This window comes from Brassica rapa, chromosome A07 (genome assembly GCF_000309985.2).
Source record: "Brassica rapa cultivar Chiifu-401-42 chromosome A07, CAAS_Brap_v3.01, whole genome shotgun sequence".
In the NCBI taxonomy this organism is placed as follows: domain Eukaryota; kingdom Viridiplantae; phylum Streptophyta; class Magnoliopsida; order Brassicales; family Brassicaceae; genus Brassica; species Brassica rapa.
This window is the reverse complement of record NC_024801.2, coordinates 10,420,673-10,436,128: the sequence shown is the minus strand read 5'-3', so window position 1 is coordinate 10,436,128 and position 15,456 is coordinate 10,420,673. Positions and strand designations below refer to the sequence as shown.

Sequence of the window (15,456 nt, the reverse complement as noted above, 5' to 3'; positions counted from 1 at the left end):
ATTTTAAAGTACCCTTAATAATATATATGTAATATATTTAAAATTCGAATCTTAGATAATGTTTTTATCTATTTATTTTGGTTAAATGTATTAAATCAACTTATATAAAATTACTAAAAAATCATATAAAAATTGTATAGTTATTTAAAAATTATAACTAAACAATATTTATAAAATTTGTAGATATCTAAAAGAAACTAATGAAATTACGAATAACAATTTTTTAATTTTTTAAAAAAGATGTAGAAAATTTTGAAAATATTAGTAATAAAAATTGTATAATTATAAAAAACAATTAAATAATATTTCGAAATTTATAATGCATATTTCAATATATTTATTTAGTGATAATTTATGAGTTATTACCATATTTTAAGAAGTTTACCAAAAATATAAATCAACATTAAATGTAATGTATTAGTTATTGCCATGTTCTATAAAGTTTACTAAAAATATATGTCAGTAATAAATGTGATTATCCATGTCACATTAACTATAAGTCATATCATCAATCTTGTTAGCCATGTCATCATTTTTTTTGTAAAAATGATTGTAGAGAAGACATGTGGCAAAATCACTTTGCAAATATAGTCTAGGGGATATCTTTTTATCATCAACATCCACACCTCGGAACATGCGTTTGGATCAATAACATGGTCTACTGGTAAGTAGAGAGTTTTTTTGGTGTGAAGGTATGTACAGAGTTAGATCAAACGATGATGATAGCGACCAACTATAGATCAAAAGATAGCACAAAGACCCAACTTTATGATAAAAACTAACAGAACTTGTTAATAGAACAAAGCATTAGGTGTTCGTATACATATGACAAACTTCAAACCAAAAGGGAAAAGAAAGAAGACATCTAATAGAAGACTATCCTAAACCACCAGGGAGCAAACGTCAATCGAAGGCTCACGCATTCTCCTTGCAAACCTCAGATTCTTCCTCAGGTAGTCGTTCTTGATGTTGAAGTGTGTGCACATCCCTTCTCGAGTCTTTCCTTTCATCATATCCACCACAGTCTTGCACGCCAGGTGAAGAAGTCCAGTGGTGTTTCAACATTTCATAGGCAGACATGTGTAACTGTTTCGATTAGAAGTTACACATATCTCATGTTTTAGGTGGTTGTTTGAAGCTTAGCTCCTAGTATATACCATGTCTGGCTGTCACCATATCACGGAAGCTTTAATATAGGCATACATGTCAAATTTAGCATGTCTAAAGTTGGTTAAGAAGAGTGAGAAGGTGGGAATTCTTATTTGGTTAACACACGAAGGTGTCACACGGCTGACTTTGTCCCATCATCGACATCCATCTCGGCCGTTACGAAGAACACATAAACATTTTTGAGTGGCGGACATATGGTTAGCCCGATGACATCACTTGATAGGAGCTTTACTGAACATGAATGCAATAATGGTAAAGTGTTACCTGGCGACACCAACGGCGGTGGTACCACAACATGTTGTGCAACTAAAGGATCATATCTGAGGCTGCAGTATTTTGGAACATTTGGGACATGAAATTTAGCACCACCCATCGATAGTTTTGATGGCCTCAACTTTACTGGTTCATAGGAAGTCAATTGTCTGTGTGGAAAAGAGTGAAAGAATTTTTTCAGGAAAATGAATGTTAAGGTGGTTAGATTTCCTGTGTACCACCAGTATCTGCAAGGATTGTCTTCTCATAAAAACTCCCAGCTTACATCCTTTGAGACTCATTCCAAAGAGAGGTGCAGTGGATATAATCTTAGGCTTTATATGACTAACGCTTCCAAGGAAGGTTTGGTAGGTCAGTTTCTTGAATAAAAAAACATTATGAACCTTATATATACCAAACCAATATCTGCAATTTCCTTTCTAAGAGACTAGCCCTGTTCGTTTTAAAGACGCCGCGATCAGCGGCAGCGGCCAATTATTACACTGTAATGGAAGAAAAATTCATTGATGTTGAAACTAAAACAGACGCAAGCTGATAATGAAGGACAGAAAATCAGAGTTGCCGCTGTTGCTGATATATGAACAGCCAATGATGATGGCGGAGGTGTAGACAAGGGCGGAAGGAGAAGGAGGTAGTGGTGTAGGAGACCAGGAGTATAAGAATCTCGCTTGGTTGCTGTGGTTTGAGTCCTTTGACGGAGGCAAAGGAGGTGGTGGTGTAGGAGACCAGTTTACCCTAATTTGCTTTGCTTTGGTCTGTATCATAATTGGTTTCTAATACCAGCTTAATTTTTGTAACCAGTTAACCCATATGAAGTTCGGGTTGTCAATAAAATATATTCTAATTATAAATTTCTTTTTATTTTAATTTAATTTTCTTTTAACATGAATTAGCTTTTATTTAATTTATTTAAACTGATTAGTTTTATAAATAGAATTAAAACATATAAAAGTCACGCAATAACCATAATTTATTTGGTAAGTATTTGTTAATTGCCACAAATACAAAGTGCCTACTTAGTTACAAAATGTAACAGATGTGTGACAAAAAATATTGTCACAGATTGTGTCGTACTTACTAACGTATTTATCCGTAACACTTTGTGTCAGTTTTGTGACTACTTTATCTAGTAACAGTTTGTAACAAAACTGATACTATTGTAATGGTCTCTATAGTTGTGACATTTTTATGACTAAGTTGAATTTGTGACGACTTTATTGTGACCTTTTAGAAACCATCACATATTGGTCACAATAGATAATTTGTGACAAATTATATGTATATTGTGACTAAAAACATTGTCACAATATCCATTTATTCTTGTAGTGAACTTACAAACATATACCTGGCGTCCAAGGCAGGGAACGTTTTGCAGAGGTCAAGCTCCTCAGAATAACTTATTCTAAATAAACCAGCTTCCAAGGAAATTTCGGCCAGCAGAACATGGCATATATAGGAGATAAAATCAGAGAGTTGATGTCTCAGTAATCATTAACAACCATAACCAGTGAAGATTTTGTAAATTCACTATCTTTCTTGAAATTAAAATCAAGAAAGACATGAATAATCTTAATATTAGAGATTTTCCTGGGTATTTGGAAGCCTTATCATCTTCAACACACCACATGCATAGAAAAAGAAGAGTCGGCGTTTTTGATATTGAAGTTGCAGTACGTTCATCATCTTAAGACAGAATATATGATAAATCACAGTGAAATCGAAGATCTGTAAGCAATTCACCTTTCCAGTAAGTATAAAGAACAGTGAGATATGACTGCTTACACTTGAAGTGAGGGCTTTAGAACTGAGACAGAGTGAAGAGAGTTGGAGAAAAGGCTTCAAGGCTTTAGAATTGAGAGCCTTTCCTTGGGATTGATTTTTCTAAATCTTCTCTTCTCCTCGAGACGATGAGGGATTAAGAAGACTGATGAAATAAATTATATATATGCCCAAGCATAACCTGGAAAGTCGATGTTTGTGTTTGCCAACAACATGAATTGGTCGTGGCTGCAGAAACTGAACATATGTGTGGGTATTGGACGAACATCAGCGGTGATTTCAACAAACTCGGTGCAGAGGATGGCGATGGTGGAGCTTGAAGTGGTGGTTTGAACCCGCTTAACTCGTACAATTATCTCTCCTTACGGAAGTGCTTGAAAGTGTAAGCGATGAAAATAAGTAAGTTTTTCATGTCTATTTATAGGAGATCAATATCAGGCAAGCTAAAAAAAGGTTAGTTACATACATATTATTTAATGAGACTTAGTGGGAGGAGTGGCAATGAAACCATAATTATGGGACTTAATTAGATAGCATCAATGCATACGAATGCGTTATAGTATAAGCTTCTTGGAGTAGAGGAAAGGAAGGGGCAGCAAGACAAGGAGACGGTGGCCGGTGAGAAGATGGTAATCTTTAGTCTCGGCTTTTGTAAAGTCTATATCAGCCCAAATCCATAAGCAAATATTGCTAACTCAATTGAAAACAGAAGTTGCAAAGTGTCGCAAATTGCCCTATGTAAAATGATGAGGTGTCATCATGAAAAGGAAAAGAAGTCTCATTTATTATTATAGATATATAGATAATTCGTAGTTATATCGAATTAAAAATAGTATTACTATATTGTTTAGGTCTTCAATGAAAAGTTAAAATGAATCTTATGCATTCCATTAACAAACAAAGTTTGTTTTGGAAGTTGAAATTTTGGCTTAAGTTTTCTTCCAAATTTTTGTTGATTGATTAAAAAAATAGTTATAAATTGATGCAAATTCTTATAATAAATCTAAAGAATTTTGCATGTTTACATTCTGCTTCTAAAACTCTAATAAACAAACAAATTTTTAATGATACCATCCAGATACTAATGTCATGAAAAGTCCAATAAGAATGAAAATATGGTTATCTAGAAAAGACATTTCCAAATTCACAACAATTTCTATTGATTATCAAAACGGCTTCCGATTGATATTTCAGATTTCAAGTTTACGTTTTCATGTTATAATATAAAATAACACCAAAAAAAAAACTTAATCATTCTACAAAACTTGGTTCTTAAGGCTACCAACCAAAGTTTCGTTTTTAGAAAAGATAATCGATCGCAAGATGTACATTTTTATTAGAAGATAGTCAGTAAATATTGAATGAACACTGTGTTGATTTAGTTGTTACCTTGAGATATTGAATAAGAGAAACAACATTTTATTATGGTTCAAAACAAAAATGTTCTGATTACCAAAAAAATGTTCTTTTTTTTGGTACATTATATGTTGTATGCACAATTAGTAACAAGTTACATGTGGGAGATTCTGGATATGTTTTGATTTCTTTATTAGTGTGTTAGAGGACTATTGGTGTTGTTCAGAAATTTCAACTGCGTAATCGATAATGGAGATCATTTACTGAAAGTTTCTGGGAAGAAGAATTGAGAACTATAGGTAGATCATCTACAAGATTTTTTTTACTTCTATTGTATGGATTTGCAATACCGATCAACAAATTTTGTGATCAATAACTGGCTCTAGGATGTGGGTGAAGTTCGCATTCCAAGAATAGAACTCACAAACTACTGAAATGGGATTAAAACCAGCGAAAATTTGGCCTAATGGCTAAAACCCTTGGATTTTTTTTGTAGAGATCGGTTTATGGGTTATTCAATTTTTTTTTGAGAAGGGTGTGTGCTCTCTTCAGGAGAGTAAATACAAAATTGTTTTAGCTTCGTGTAAAGGATGTACATGTTTTAGTTCTTATCTATTGTATTTTGACACGTTCGGTTTTCCTTTAGATGTTGTAACTAGTATAAAATGTACTATAAACACATATGCATTCGCAACTTGATATATGTACATCAAATTGAAATTTTGTAATCAAAATTCACAAAGACAAATGATTTATGAAACGAATGAATGGAAGGAATCTAATTATTATTTTAATCTCACGAGCTATATATAAGTTTTGGTCCGGTCGATAAAGGAGAGGGAATGTCTTCCGGGGCCCGGACTGGCTTCACCCACCGGCCGGTCTGCTTGTTGAGAATCAGACCCTTATGTGCCACTTGGTACCAACACTCAGGTATTCTTAGATGATCCAGTAACATATCTGTACTCTTGTTCACAGACGCAACGTCTCTCCTGGCGTTAACCCTAAACCCTGATTTCTTGCGGTGGAAGCCATCTAAAACATGGAGATACACCTCGAGGTTATGAGATCCCGCTAAGTCCGAATCACGTTTTACGTAAGGAGAACTGAATACATCGAGCTTGAGCTGCGTTCCGACGTGCCTGTAGACCCAATTTAGCTTCGAAGTTATGGGGTTGAGTTTGTTTAGAACCTTGTTGAACACGATACCAGGAAGCTTAGGGACAATGTCTTGCTTGTTCACCACACGCAAGACTTTAACACCTAAACTGTTTAGACGTTCCTTGAATGCCAAGTTACCTACTCTCGGCGCACCAAATGAGATCACAGAAACGTTACCAGATAACTCCGGAACATCTCTAGCGGCCTCGTAAGCGTTCATAAGCGCCAATGCACCTCCAAGGCTATGACCGGTGATGGTTAAGCTCACCTCTTCGCCTCTTTCCTTAAAAAACTTAACTAACCGCTTCACTTCCTCCATTGTCTGCTCAGATGCACTTTCTTTATTGTACCTTGCGAGCTCGCTTTTGGAGTTGTAGATGCTGAAGAACCCGCTTTGCACCTTCACCACCCTCTTGCCATGTTCACTTTCACAATCGAAAGGCTCTTTACTAGTTCTAAGATCCATGAACCATTCAGTAGGAGTCACAGTGCCACGCCACGCCACAACAATGTCTCTCCGACCGATCCTCAAAGACTCTCTGTCTCCACTCACAGCGACAAAGCCCATCCAGTTAGAGTCTTTGCTCCACGTCTCTCCCAAAGATGAGCTCAAGAACCACTGAGGGACATCCACATGAGACATGGCGTAGATGTATTTGGTTACCTTGTAACCATGTCTTGTTAAACCAAGCTCCTCAAAGAGTTTGTTCCTGTTGTATCTACAGCTTCCGCAGAATTCAGATAAAGGATCGAAATCGAGAGAATCATAGACTGATTCCACGAACTCTCCATATTTGGTTATTTCTCTTCTCAGCCATGGATGTAGAGGATCAAGAATATTCTCCCAGTTCTTGGAACCGTGAAGCTCACGCCACATTTTGGATATGTTTTCCCTTGGAGACGCAGCTGGAGTCATCAGATCGCCGCGGTCTAGAAAATCAGTTGCTGAATACTTCGGAAGCTGAAGAAGAAACGCCAGCGAACTGGTGGAGTCGTTGGTGATTTTGCAGATCTTCCTGGCCACTTGAGCTAGTTCTTGTTCTTGATTTCTTGATTTCACGGGCGTGAGGCGTTTCTTGGTTGACAAGAAGGCGCCAGGTAGATGTGACCTTACCTGGATCTTGATAGACTTCCACGTCAGCTTGAGCTTCTGCTTCAATCTCCAGGACCGTTTCGTTCCTCTTCTTCTTAGCTTTCTCAATGGAGTTTTGACCAGTGACTTCTCCATTTCTGAGTATATATGATGAGTGATAATTAAGGTTGTGGTGTGTTGCAGCAAGAAGCAGATCGATGTGTTCTGGAATTGATCTCTCTGTGTTGTTTATATATATGAAGAAATTTCATATGATCACACACGCATATGTAACTTCTGCGAAGACTGGTGAAGCATACTAAATGTTTGACCGGTCAAACTTTTTACATTGTTAGGAGCTGACCTTGATTCCCGGTATATTCGGTTTAGCTTTGAATGTGAATAATCGTCCCAAGTTGTTGCTAAATGCTAATAGAATCAGAATCCCGGTTCAGCTAAACCAGGTCCAACAACTTGATCTAGATCAAATTAATATTCTAAATCTTCCTCTTGGAAAAGAAACAACCCTCTTATTTTCTCTAATTAGTTGGTCAAAGTAATAATAACACGCCTGTTGATTTTAATAACTACGGCAGCTCTATATGCATACAAGAACAAGAGTCTACCATGTCGTCTTTGGCGTTAGGTTACATAAGTCCAATTCACTGCCTAATAACGGGTCCACTTTTGATGATTTACAAATTATAAATATACTAGGATAAGACCCGCGCCTTGCGCGGGATTAAGTTATTCTTTTTATTATATTTTGGAGAATGAAACAATAGTTTGGCTTCATTTGGATTAGGGGTGTTCAATCCGAATATCGGGTTGGTTTCGGTTCGGTTCGGTTTTTTTCGGTATTTCGGTTAGTAAAATATAATTACTATTCTAAAACCATATTTACTTTGACTTTAGTCTTTCACATACTTTTGAAAGATTTCAACTGGACGACTAAATTGATCAGCCAATCTTGTTGCTTTAGATCATTAGTATTTATATATATATATATATATATATATTATTTAGTTTGAATATTTATTAAATAAAAATTCATATGCGTTATATTTTATGATCATTTGTAACTTATTATAACAAAAAAAAAATCTATTGATCAAAAAATTTTCAGAGTGGGAATATTCAAATTTCTAATAATATATAAACGTTTTGAAAAATTCAAAATATAACATATAAGAAAAAATATAATTTTTTATTATATATTTAATGTGATTTTTTAATATCTTTCAATAATATAAAATTAAAAAAAAACTAAGATACCAAAATTGTTATCAAATATTTATTATTCATAATAATTAATTTTCATATATACGTTAATCATATTAGGTAATTTCGTAGTTTCTAATTAAGGAAAGTGCAAAAACAAATTTGATAGATTATTTATCAATTCGATAGTTAGTTTAATAAAAATATAATGTAAGTTAAGATAGTTCAACCTATTTTCTAAGAATAGTATATTTTATATAGTCATTTATTAAATGAGAATTTATAATCATACAGTTCTATGATCATTCATATCATTTTATAACTGAATATTTAAATCATCGATAACCAAAATTTTCAATGTGAAATCTTTAATAAGTTTATAATTTATAAATGTTTTTGAAAATTCATTGAAAGTTTTAATATTAAAATATTTATGTAATCTTATGGTATATAGTATAATCTATATATATATATATGTGTTTTATTTTTAAATGATATTTTTTACTCATATGGTTTTAAAATCATGTGTATCTTCTTATAATATTAAATAAAAGTTCATATTAATACAATTTTATGATCATTTGTAACTTATTATGACAAAAAAATAATCTATTGATCACAAAATTTTCAGAGTGGGGATCTTCAAATTTCTAATAATTTATAGACGTTTTGAAAAATTCAAAATATAACATATAAGAAAAAATATAAATGTTTTTATTATATATTTAATGTGATTTTTAAATATATTTTAATAATATAAAATTAAAAAAAGAACTAAGATACAAAAATTGTTATCAAATATTTATTATTCATAATAATTAATTTTCACATATACGTTAATCATATTAGGTAATTTCGTAGCTGTTATTTAAGGAAAGTGCAAAACATTTTTTGGTACGTTATTTATCAATTCGATAGTTAGTTTTATAAAAAGTGTAATATAAGTTAAGATGGACCAACCTATTTTTCTAAGAATAGTATATTTTGTATAGTTATTTATTAAATAAGAATTTATAATCATACGGTTCTGTGATCATTCATATCGTTTTATAACAAAATATTTAAATCATCGATAACAAAATTTTCAATCTGAAATCTTTAATAATTTTATAATTTATAAATGTTCTTGAAAATTCATTGAAAGTTTTAATATTAAAATATTTATGTAATCTTATGGTATATAGTGTTTAATCTATATATATATTTATTTATTATTAAATGATATTTTTTACTCATATGGTTTTAAAATCATATGTATCTTCTTATAATAAAAATGTTAAACCATTGATCATTAATTTTTAACATAATAATTTTAATAGTTTTAGTCATTTATTGTCGTTTTTAAAAATTCAAAATATAACATATACGAAAAAATCTAAATTTTATTTTTATAGCTAATTTGATTGTTTAATTTATTTTAATAATATAAAATTAAACAAAAAATGATGGAGGAGATATAAATTGTTATCAAATCTTTATTATTAAAAGCATTAATTGTCATATATATATTAGTCATTTATGGTAATTCCGTAGGTTTTATTTAAGGAAAGAAAATAACATATCATATCATTATATCATATAGTTTGACCAACTTATGTATCTAGCAACATATAAAAATCGAATGTGGACCTACTTATTTTTCAATTGAATGTAATTGACTATCTAATTGAGTGCCACCTATGCATTGGGGCCTCTTTTAATTAATACAAAATTGAGGTTACATCTTTTCAAATGTTTCTCAATTAATATATAGGGGATTTGTTATTCCTATATATGGATAGGACCGATAGGGGTGTCAAAATGAGTTAACTCGCTCAACTCAGCTCAGCTTATAGTGAGTTCGGTTCTTTCATGAGCTAGCTCAACTCAGCTCATTTATTATATGAGTTTCTATATGTATACTCGAACTTAGATTATTTAGATCATGAGTTAAATGAGCTAACTCGTGATATAAATAAAAATAATAATTATAAAATAAAATAGTGATAAAATAACTTCTAAAATATTGTTCAAAATTTAAATATTAAAAATCCAAAACATAAATATTAAATACTAAATAAAAACCAACACATGACAAAAATAAAAAAAAACAGTATAGTTTCTTTTTTGATAGGGTTAAACGTGGGTTTATATAGAAGATTTTGATACTTCCTACACGATATAGTTTCTTTTTCTTTCTTCGAAAAAGCTATAGATAATTTTTAAAAGTTTAATTTACATATTACATATATGTATGATTTACATTTTAATTTTAGAAGATAAATATGATTAATATATAAATTATCTATTTGGTTTGACATTTTCATTTTGTAAGATAAATATGATAATTATAGAAATTATCTCTTTTTTACATAAAAATTGAAGTTATCCAAATATATAATATATAATATATATATATTATATTATATATACATATATATTATATATAATTATAAGTGTAAAAATGAATAAGTTCATGTTCATTAAAGATCGTTCATATGACTCATAATCTAATTGAAACTCGATCATTAAACTCATTTATTAAATGAACCTAAAATATAGAGATCGTGCTTATGAAAAAACGAGTTGAACTGAGATAGCTCATGAGCTATGGCTTATTTTGACACCCGTAAGGACCATTTACATAAAACACACACATATCTATTATATATTATTAAATAGGAATGTACGTATATTGGAGTGAGATTTCTGGCCAACCGGTCTAACTTAATTGACTGAAAATTAATCTTTAATTTCGGAGATTCCAGAAAACAATTAAATTTTAGCTTTTTTTTCTGTGGTTACAGTCGAACACAACTTATCTATAGTTCTATACTATTAAAACAGAATCCATACTATAATTCTACCATTTCTTTTTGGAAAAAATTACAAAGCTATGTTTATTCTTTAATTTTAGTTTAATATAATTAATTAATATTCTAAAGCACTTTAATATTATAGATAGAGAATATTCTGAAATCCGGAAAAGAGAGATTTAAATTCCAACAATATCTTTAATGAATACATTTGCTATATAAATATTATCAGAAATATTCCACATTCTGGTCAATGCATAGGTTAGTATGCAATTGACGTGTTGTGTGTGTTTTTAGAGACGACTTCTCTGGAAGTCTTTCAACTTTTATGTGTTAACAAACACAATTCAAAAATACCAGAGAAAAATTCCCAATAAGTCGTCTAAGATAAACATGTTAGTTTTGCATTTGACCGGATTGTATTAGAAATTTGACTTTTCTTAGACGAGTTACACGAAAGTCATCCAACAGAAAAATAAAAATTAAATATTTTTTTTCTAGATGACTCTATGTAAATTGTTTCAGGTTACTTTTGCAATTGAAAAATAAAAATTAAATATTTAATTTTATCCGGAGAACTTCCATGTAAGTCTTCCGGTAGACGAATTACACGGAAGTCTTCCAGGATTTTATTATGATATTTTGGTCAAACCTTGGTTATTACAGAAGATTCGTGTAAGTCTTCTGTCGTCCGGATAAAATAAAATATTTAAGTTTTATTTTTCAATTGCAAAAGTAACCTGAAACAACTTACATGTAAATAATGTAGAAAAAAAATTAAATATTTAAGTTTTATTTTTCTATTGGACAAATTCTTTGTAAGTCGTCTAAGAAAAGTCAAAATTTTGACACAATCTGGTCAAATGCAAAACTAACATGTTTATCCTAAACGACTTACCGGAAAGTCTTCTCTGGTATTTTAGAGGTCTATAAAAACAAAAATAAACTATTTATAAAAGAAGACTTCCAAATAAGTCTGCTATAGAGTAGGCTTCTCTTCAAGTCTTTCTTTGTAAATTTTCAATTTTAAAAAGGACCTAAATGACGACTCCCTTGTGCTATTATTGTGTTGATTTTGTTAGATTAACTTGTCTAGAGAGACTGGGGTTGTTTGACAAAAAAAAAAGAGAGACTGGGGTTTGGTGGAATTGATCACTATTACTGCTTGCCCTCTTCTTGATTATGACAATGGGGGGACTTAAAGCTGATCATGAAGCTGTTTACTTTTCTTCTTTTTGTAGGGACATAAAGTTAAGGCATCAGTCATTATATGTTTTTCCTCTTCTGGAAGAGCACTCAGTTTCACAACCTTCCTTTTCTTACAAACCTTTTACTGTTTGTTCTATTTATAGTTGTCTAATGAATTTTATTTTATTGATCTCTCTGCAGGTTGATTGCCAAATATAGGCAAACAATGCCAGTTATTTATGTAGTCATTATCAGAGTCGAGATAAATCAGCAGAAATGGAGCTAATTTAATGGAGCCTTTGAGGTATGTTTTCCTCATGATCTCTTTGAGTTTAGAAACTACAGCCATGTCATTTTCTTAAAAGGTTGCTGATTTTCAAAGAGAGATGATACATAGATATTGCTTGTGGACTTCATTATGTTACTTATATCTTGCATTGGATCTTGGACACGGTACAAGAAAAAAGTATCCTCAAATGTGTTGTATCAATGGTTGTCTGTGTTTGTTTACCATAGTCATATATGCAGTAGGTTAAGAGCATGATTAATAGAGGGTTTTTAGGGTGAGATTTTTAGCGGAATATAAGAAACTGTATTTTAACTTTTAACTAAAAAAACTAAGAACTAGTTCTTAAATAACCGGTTCTTGGCTTTTTTAGTTAAAATTTAAAAGATAATTTCTTATATTCTTCTAAAAACATCATCCTCAGAACACATTAATCATGTTCTAAGGTTATTAATCCGTGACTCTTATCAGGATAGACATCCACTTGGGGAAACGTCAGAGGCTCAAACAAGTCTTTTAAGAGTCTAATTTCAAAAGAGAAAAAATGACAATCAATTTTGATGAATCAACTGAATTAAAAGATTATATTAAACTTAGTTATTATCAATTGAAGAAATAAAACTGAAAAATGAATGTATAGAGAAAATTATCATAAATAGATTATATACGTTATAATTATATTTCAGCCTCTACTAGATTAGGTTATTTGATCAACTATATATTTTTATAGTTATCTATGCCATATTTCCTGTTTTTTTTCTTCCTTTTTGATAAAAGAAAAAGCCTCTAAAAAAAAGAAAAAAAAAAAGGAAGACGTCATGAAACAAACATATATATAGGTCTTTGTGCTTCTGACTGATTTTCCCACACAATAAAAACATCCTCCTAGTCGAATTGAGGGCTGTGCGAGGACTAAGGCGCCATGAAACGCAGGCGCGAGGAGAAGGATAAGTTCCACAACAGCCGAGAAGCCTCAGGAAGCTTCAGAAAACGCACGGAGTACGAGGAGAAAGACACAACCCCAAGTAAGTTAGATTCGGTGCATGATGATCTTAAGATGGCTATAATGAGTAGATTGCCTGCCAAGTCTCTTATGAAGTTTCGATGCGTGTCGAAGATGTGGTGTTCCTTCATCCGAAGGCAAGAGTTGGTGGATTCCTTCTTCGCTGTCTCCTCAGCGGAACCACGGTTTATAGTCTCTTTTAGCAACAACGCATTCGGCAAGCCTGAAGAGAAGCTTACCTTCCTCTTGTCGTATCCAGAGGGGTCTTCTTCTTCTTCTTTGGTGCCCAGGTTCGAGATGGCATTACCAGTGGGATTGCGAGCCAGCCAAGAGTATTGCGCTTCTCTCCATGGGTTTCTCAGTGTTTACACTGATCATGGTTTGATGGTTTGTAACCCCAGCACCGAGCAAGTCTTTAATTTGACCAAGAACACCCAATTCGTGGGGTACGATCCCATTGGTGGCCAACACAAAGCATTATCTGTGCATTTGAGAGATCCTTCTTCTGCTCGTCCTCATCTACTGCACAAGGTGTTAACACTTGGAGGAGGTTGGAGAGACATTGAAGGTACCCCTGTTCCTTATATACCTGTATCAGTGGGAGTATGTATCAACGGTGTTATCTACTATGGCGGTTATAAGTATAACTCCACTACTGATTTTAAGAATAAAAATCCAGTTGTGATGTGTTTTGATGTTCGATCTGAGAAAGTAAGTTTTATCCAAGCACCTAGTGCTGTCGTGTTATGTGGAAAGAATGCCATATTTATAGAATACAATGGGAAGCTAGCTTCTATTCTTGTGCATCCACCTCTTGCTCGCTCCATTCCCTTTGATTTATGGATACTAGAGGACGCCCAGAAACATGAATGGTCAAAGCAAACATGTGTGTTTCCCTCCTCTGCCTGGGAGTCCGTTTCTTGCCGCAGAATGTCTTTCCAAGGCACCAATAAAGCTGGTGAGATCATTATCGTCCCAAGCGTGGTTAATACAATCAAGGTCCAACCCTTCTACATATTCTACTACAATGTCACAACAAACAATGTCAGAAGAGTTAGGCTCCTAGGAATTGGTGACAATGAAGAGTTTCAACGCTCTTATGGATTTGTAGGTGGGTATGAATGTTTTGTCCGTGTCGCACCTCATCACGTCGACAGTATTGCCTTTCTCAATAATCATGTATTATAAACTCTCATTTTTCTGTTTTTATTTTCAAAGTGTTGGTTTTTTATAAAACACCAAACAAGCTCATTTATTTTAGGGATCTTCTCTGTTTTCATTTGTTATGAGCAGAGTTCCTGGTTGGTGCCCCCATTCGTCTAATTGCCAAACATCCTTCTGACTTGCGCCTTTTATGTATCTTGCCTAACTGGATAAGAAGCACGATTATATTCCAGTGGAACAAAAATGTGCCATGGAGCTCCGTTTTCTCTTCAAAACTGTTATAGATATATATATTCCCAAACATGTACCGTTTGCCAATAAATTTTGTTTCTCAAATGCCTACTGTACATTTGCTGCCATGTCGCTGGAGACACATACTCTCTCTTTGTATCATTAAATGTCTAAACCTTTCCAGCAAACTAAAGCAAGTTACACCATCTATCGTTTTGTGTCTTCTCGCTTTCATCTTTGCGAAAAGGCTCCTTATCACAATCGAGCTTGCTAACAGTACCAATAACAAGTGTACGTAACCACTTATTTATCGCCCATTCTCTCTGTCAGTATTGCTAATTTAAGTCCATCAACTTAACACTAAAAAAAAACGGGGTGTGCATACAAGATTCTTCTTCCATTATTCTACCAATTCACATAGCTAACATCTACTTATCATCCTTGACAATCGTTTCGTTTCCTTGTTCAATTCTATCTTGTAACCCCCCACAACCACTACGTTTCATAGCCAAGCTAAGCATCCAACATTCAAGAATCAAACCAAGACTTTTCCATCTTTTAGCTACCAAGATCTTTGGTTCATCCCTTGATCATTCTTGATTTATTAGTTTTGTGAAATACTAATTTATCGAGAAATTATATAGATTAAAAAGGGAAATTTTGGTTTTCTAGACAAAAAAAAAACAAAATACAATTTGATCCATTTTTGCCTATTACGCCCTTTCCTAATAGAAGAGAGTTTCTTTAGTCTTTGTAC

At 32.5% G+C, this 15,456-nt stretch overlaps 2 protein-coding genes across 2 annotated transcripts; one reads left to right on the top strand and one right to left on the bottom strand.

The window, feature by feature from the left end:
- Nucleotides 1-612: 612 nt before the first annotated feature.
- Nucleotides 613-7,699, bottom strand: LOC103828811 (phospholipase A1-Igamma1, chloroplastic). The gene is made up of 2 exons (XM_033274805.1): nucleotides 864-7,699; nucleotides 613-833 (listed from the first exon to the last, which is right to left on the bottom strand). Exon 1 carries the CDS (start codon nucleotides 6,965-6,967, stop codon nucleotides 5,375-5,377), a length of 1,593 nt encoding a protein of 530 aa, XP_033130696.1. The 5' UTR covers nucleotides 6,968-7,699; the 3' UTR covers nucleotides 613-833; nucleotides 864-5,374.
- A 5,524-nt stretch (nucleotides 7,700-13,223) lies between these two features.
- On the top strand, nucleotides 13,224-14,492 carry LOC103828810 (putative F-box protein At1g32660). Its single transcript, XM_033275957.1, has one exon. It carries the CDS (start codon nucleotides 13,224-13,226, stop codon nucleotides 14,490-14,492), a length of 1,269 nt encoding a protein of 422 aa, XP_033131848.1.
- Nucleotides 14,493-15,456: the final 964 nt, after the last annotated feature.

Coding starts and splice junctions, on each gene's coding strand:
- LOC103828810 (XM_033275957.1), top strand. CDS start 13,224: ATGAAACGCAGGCGCGAGGAGAAGGATAAGTTCCACAACAGCCGAGAA.
- LOC103828811 (XM_033274805.1), bottom strand. CDS start 6,967: ATGGAGAAGTCACTGGTCAAAACTCCATTGAGAAAGCTAAGAAGAAGA.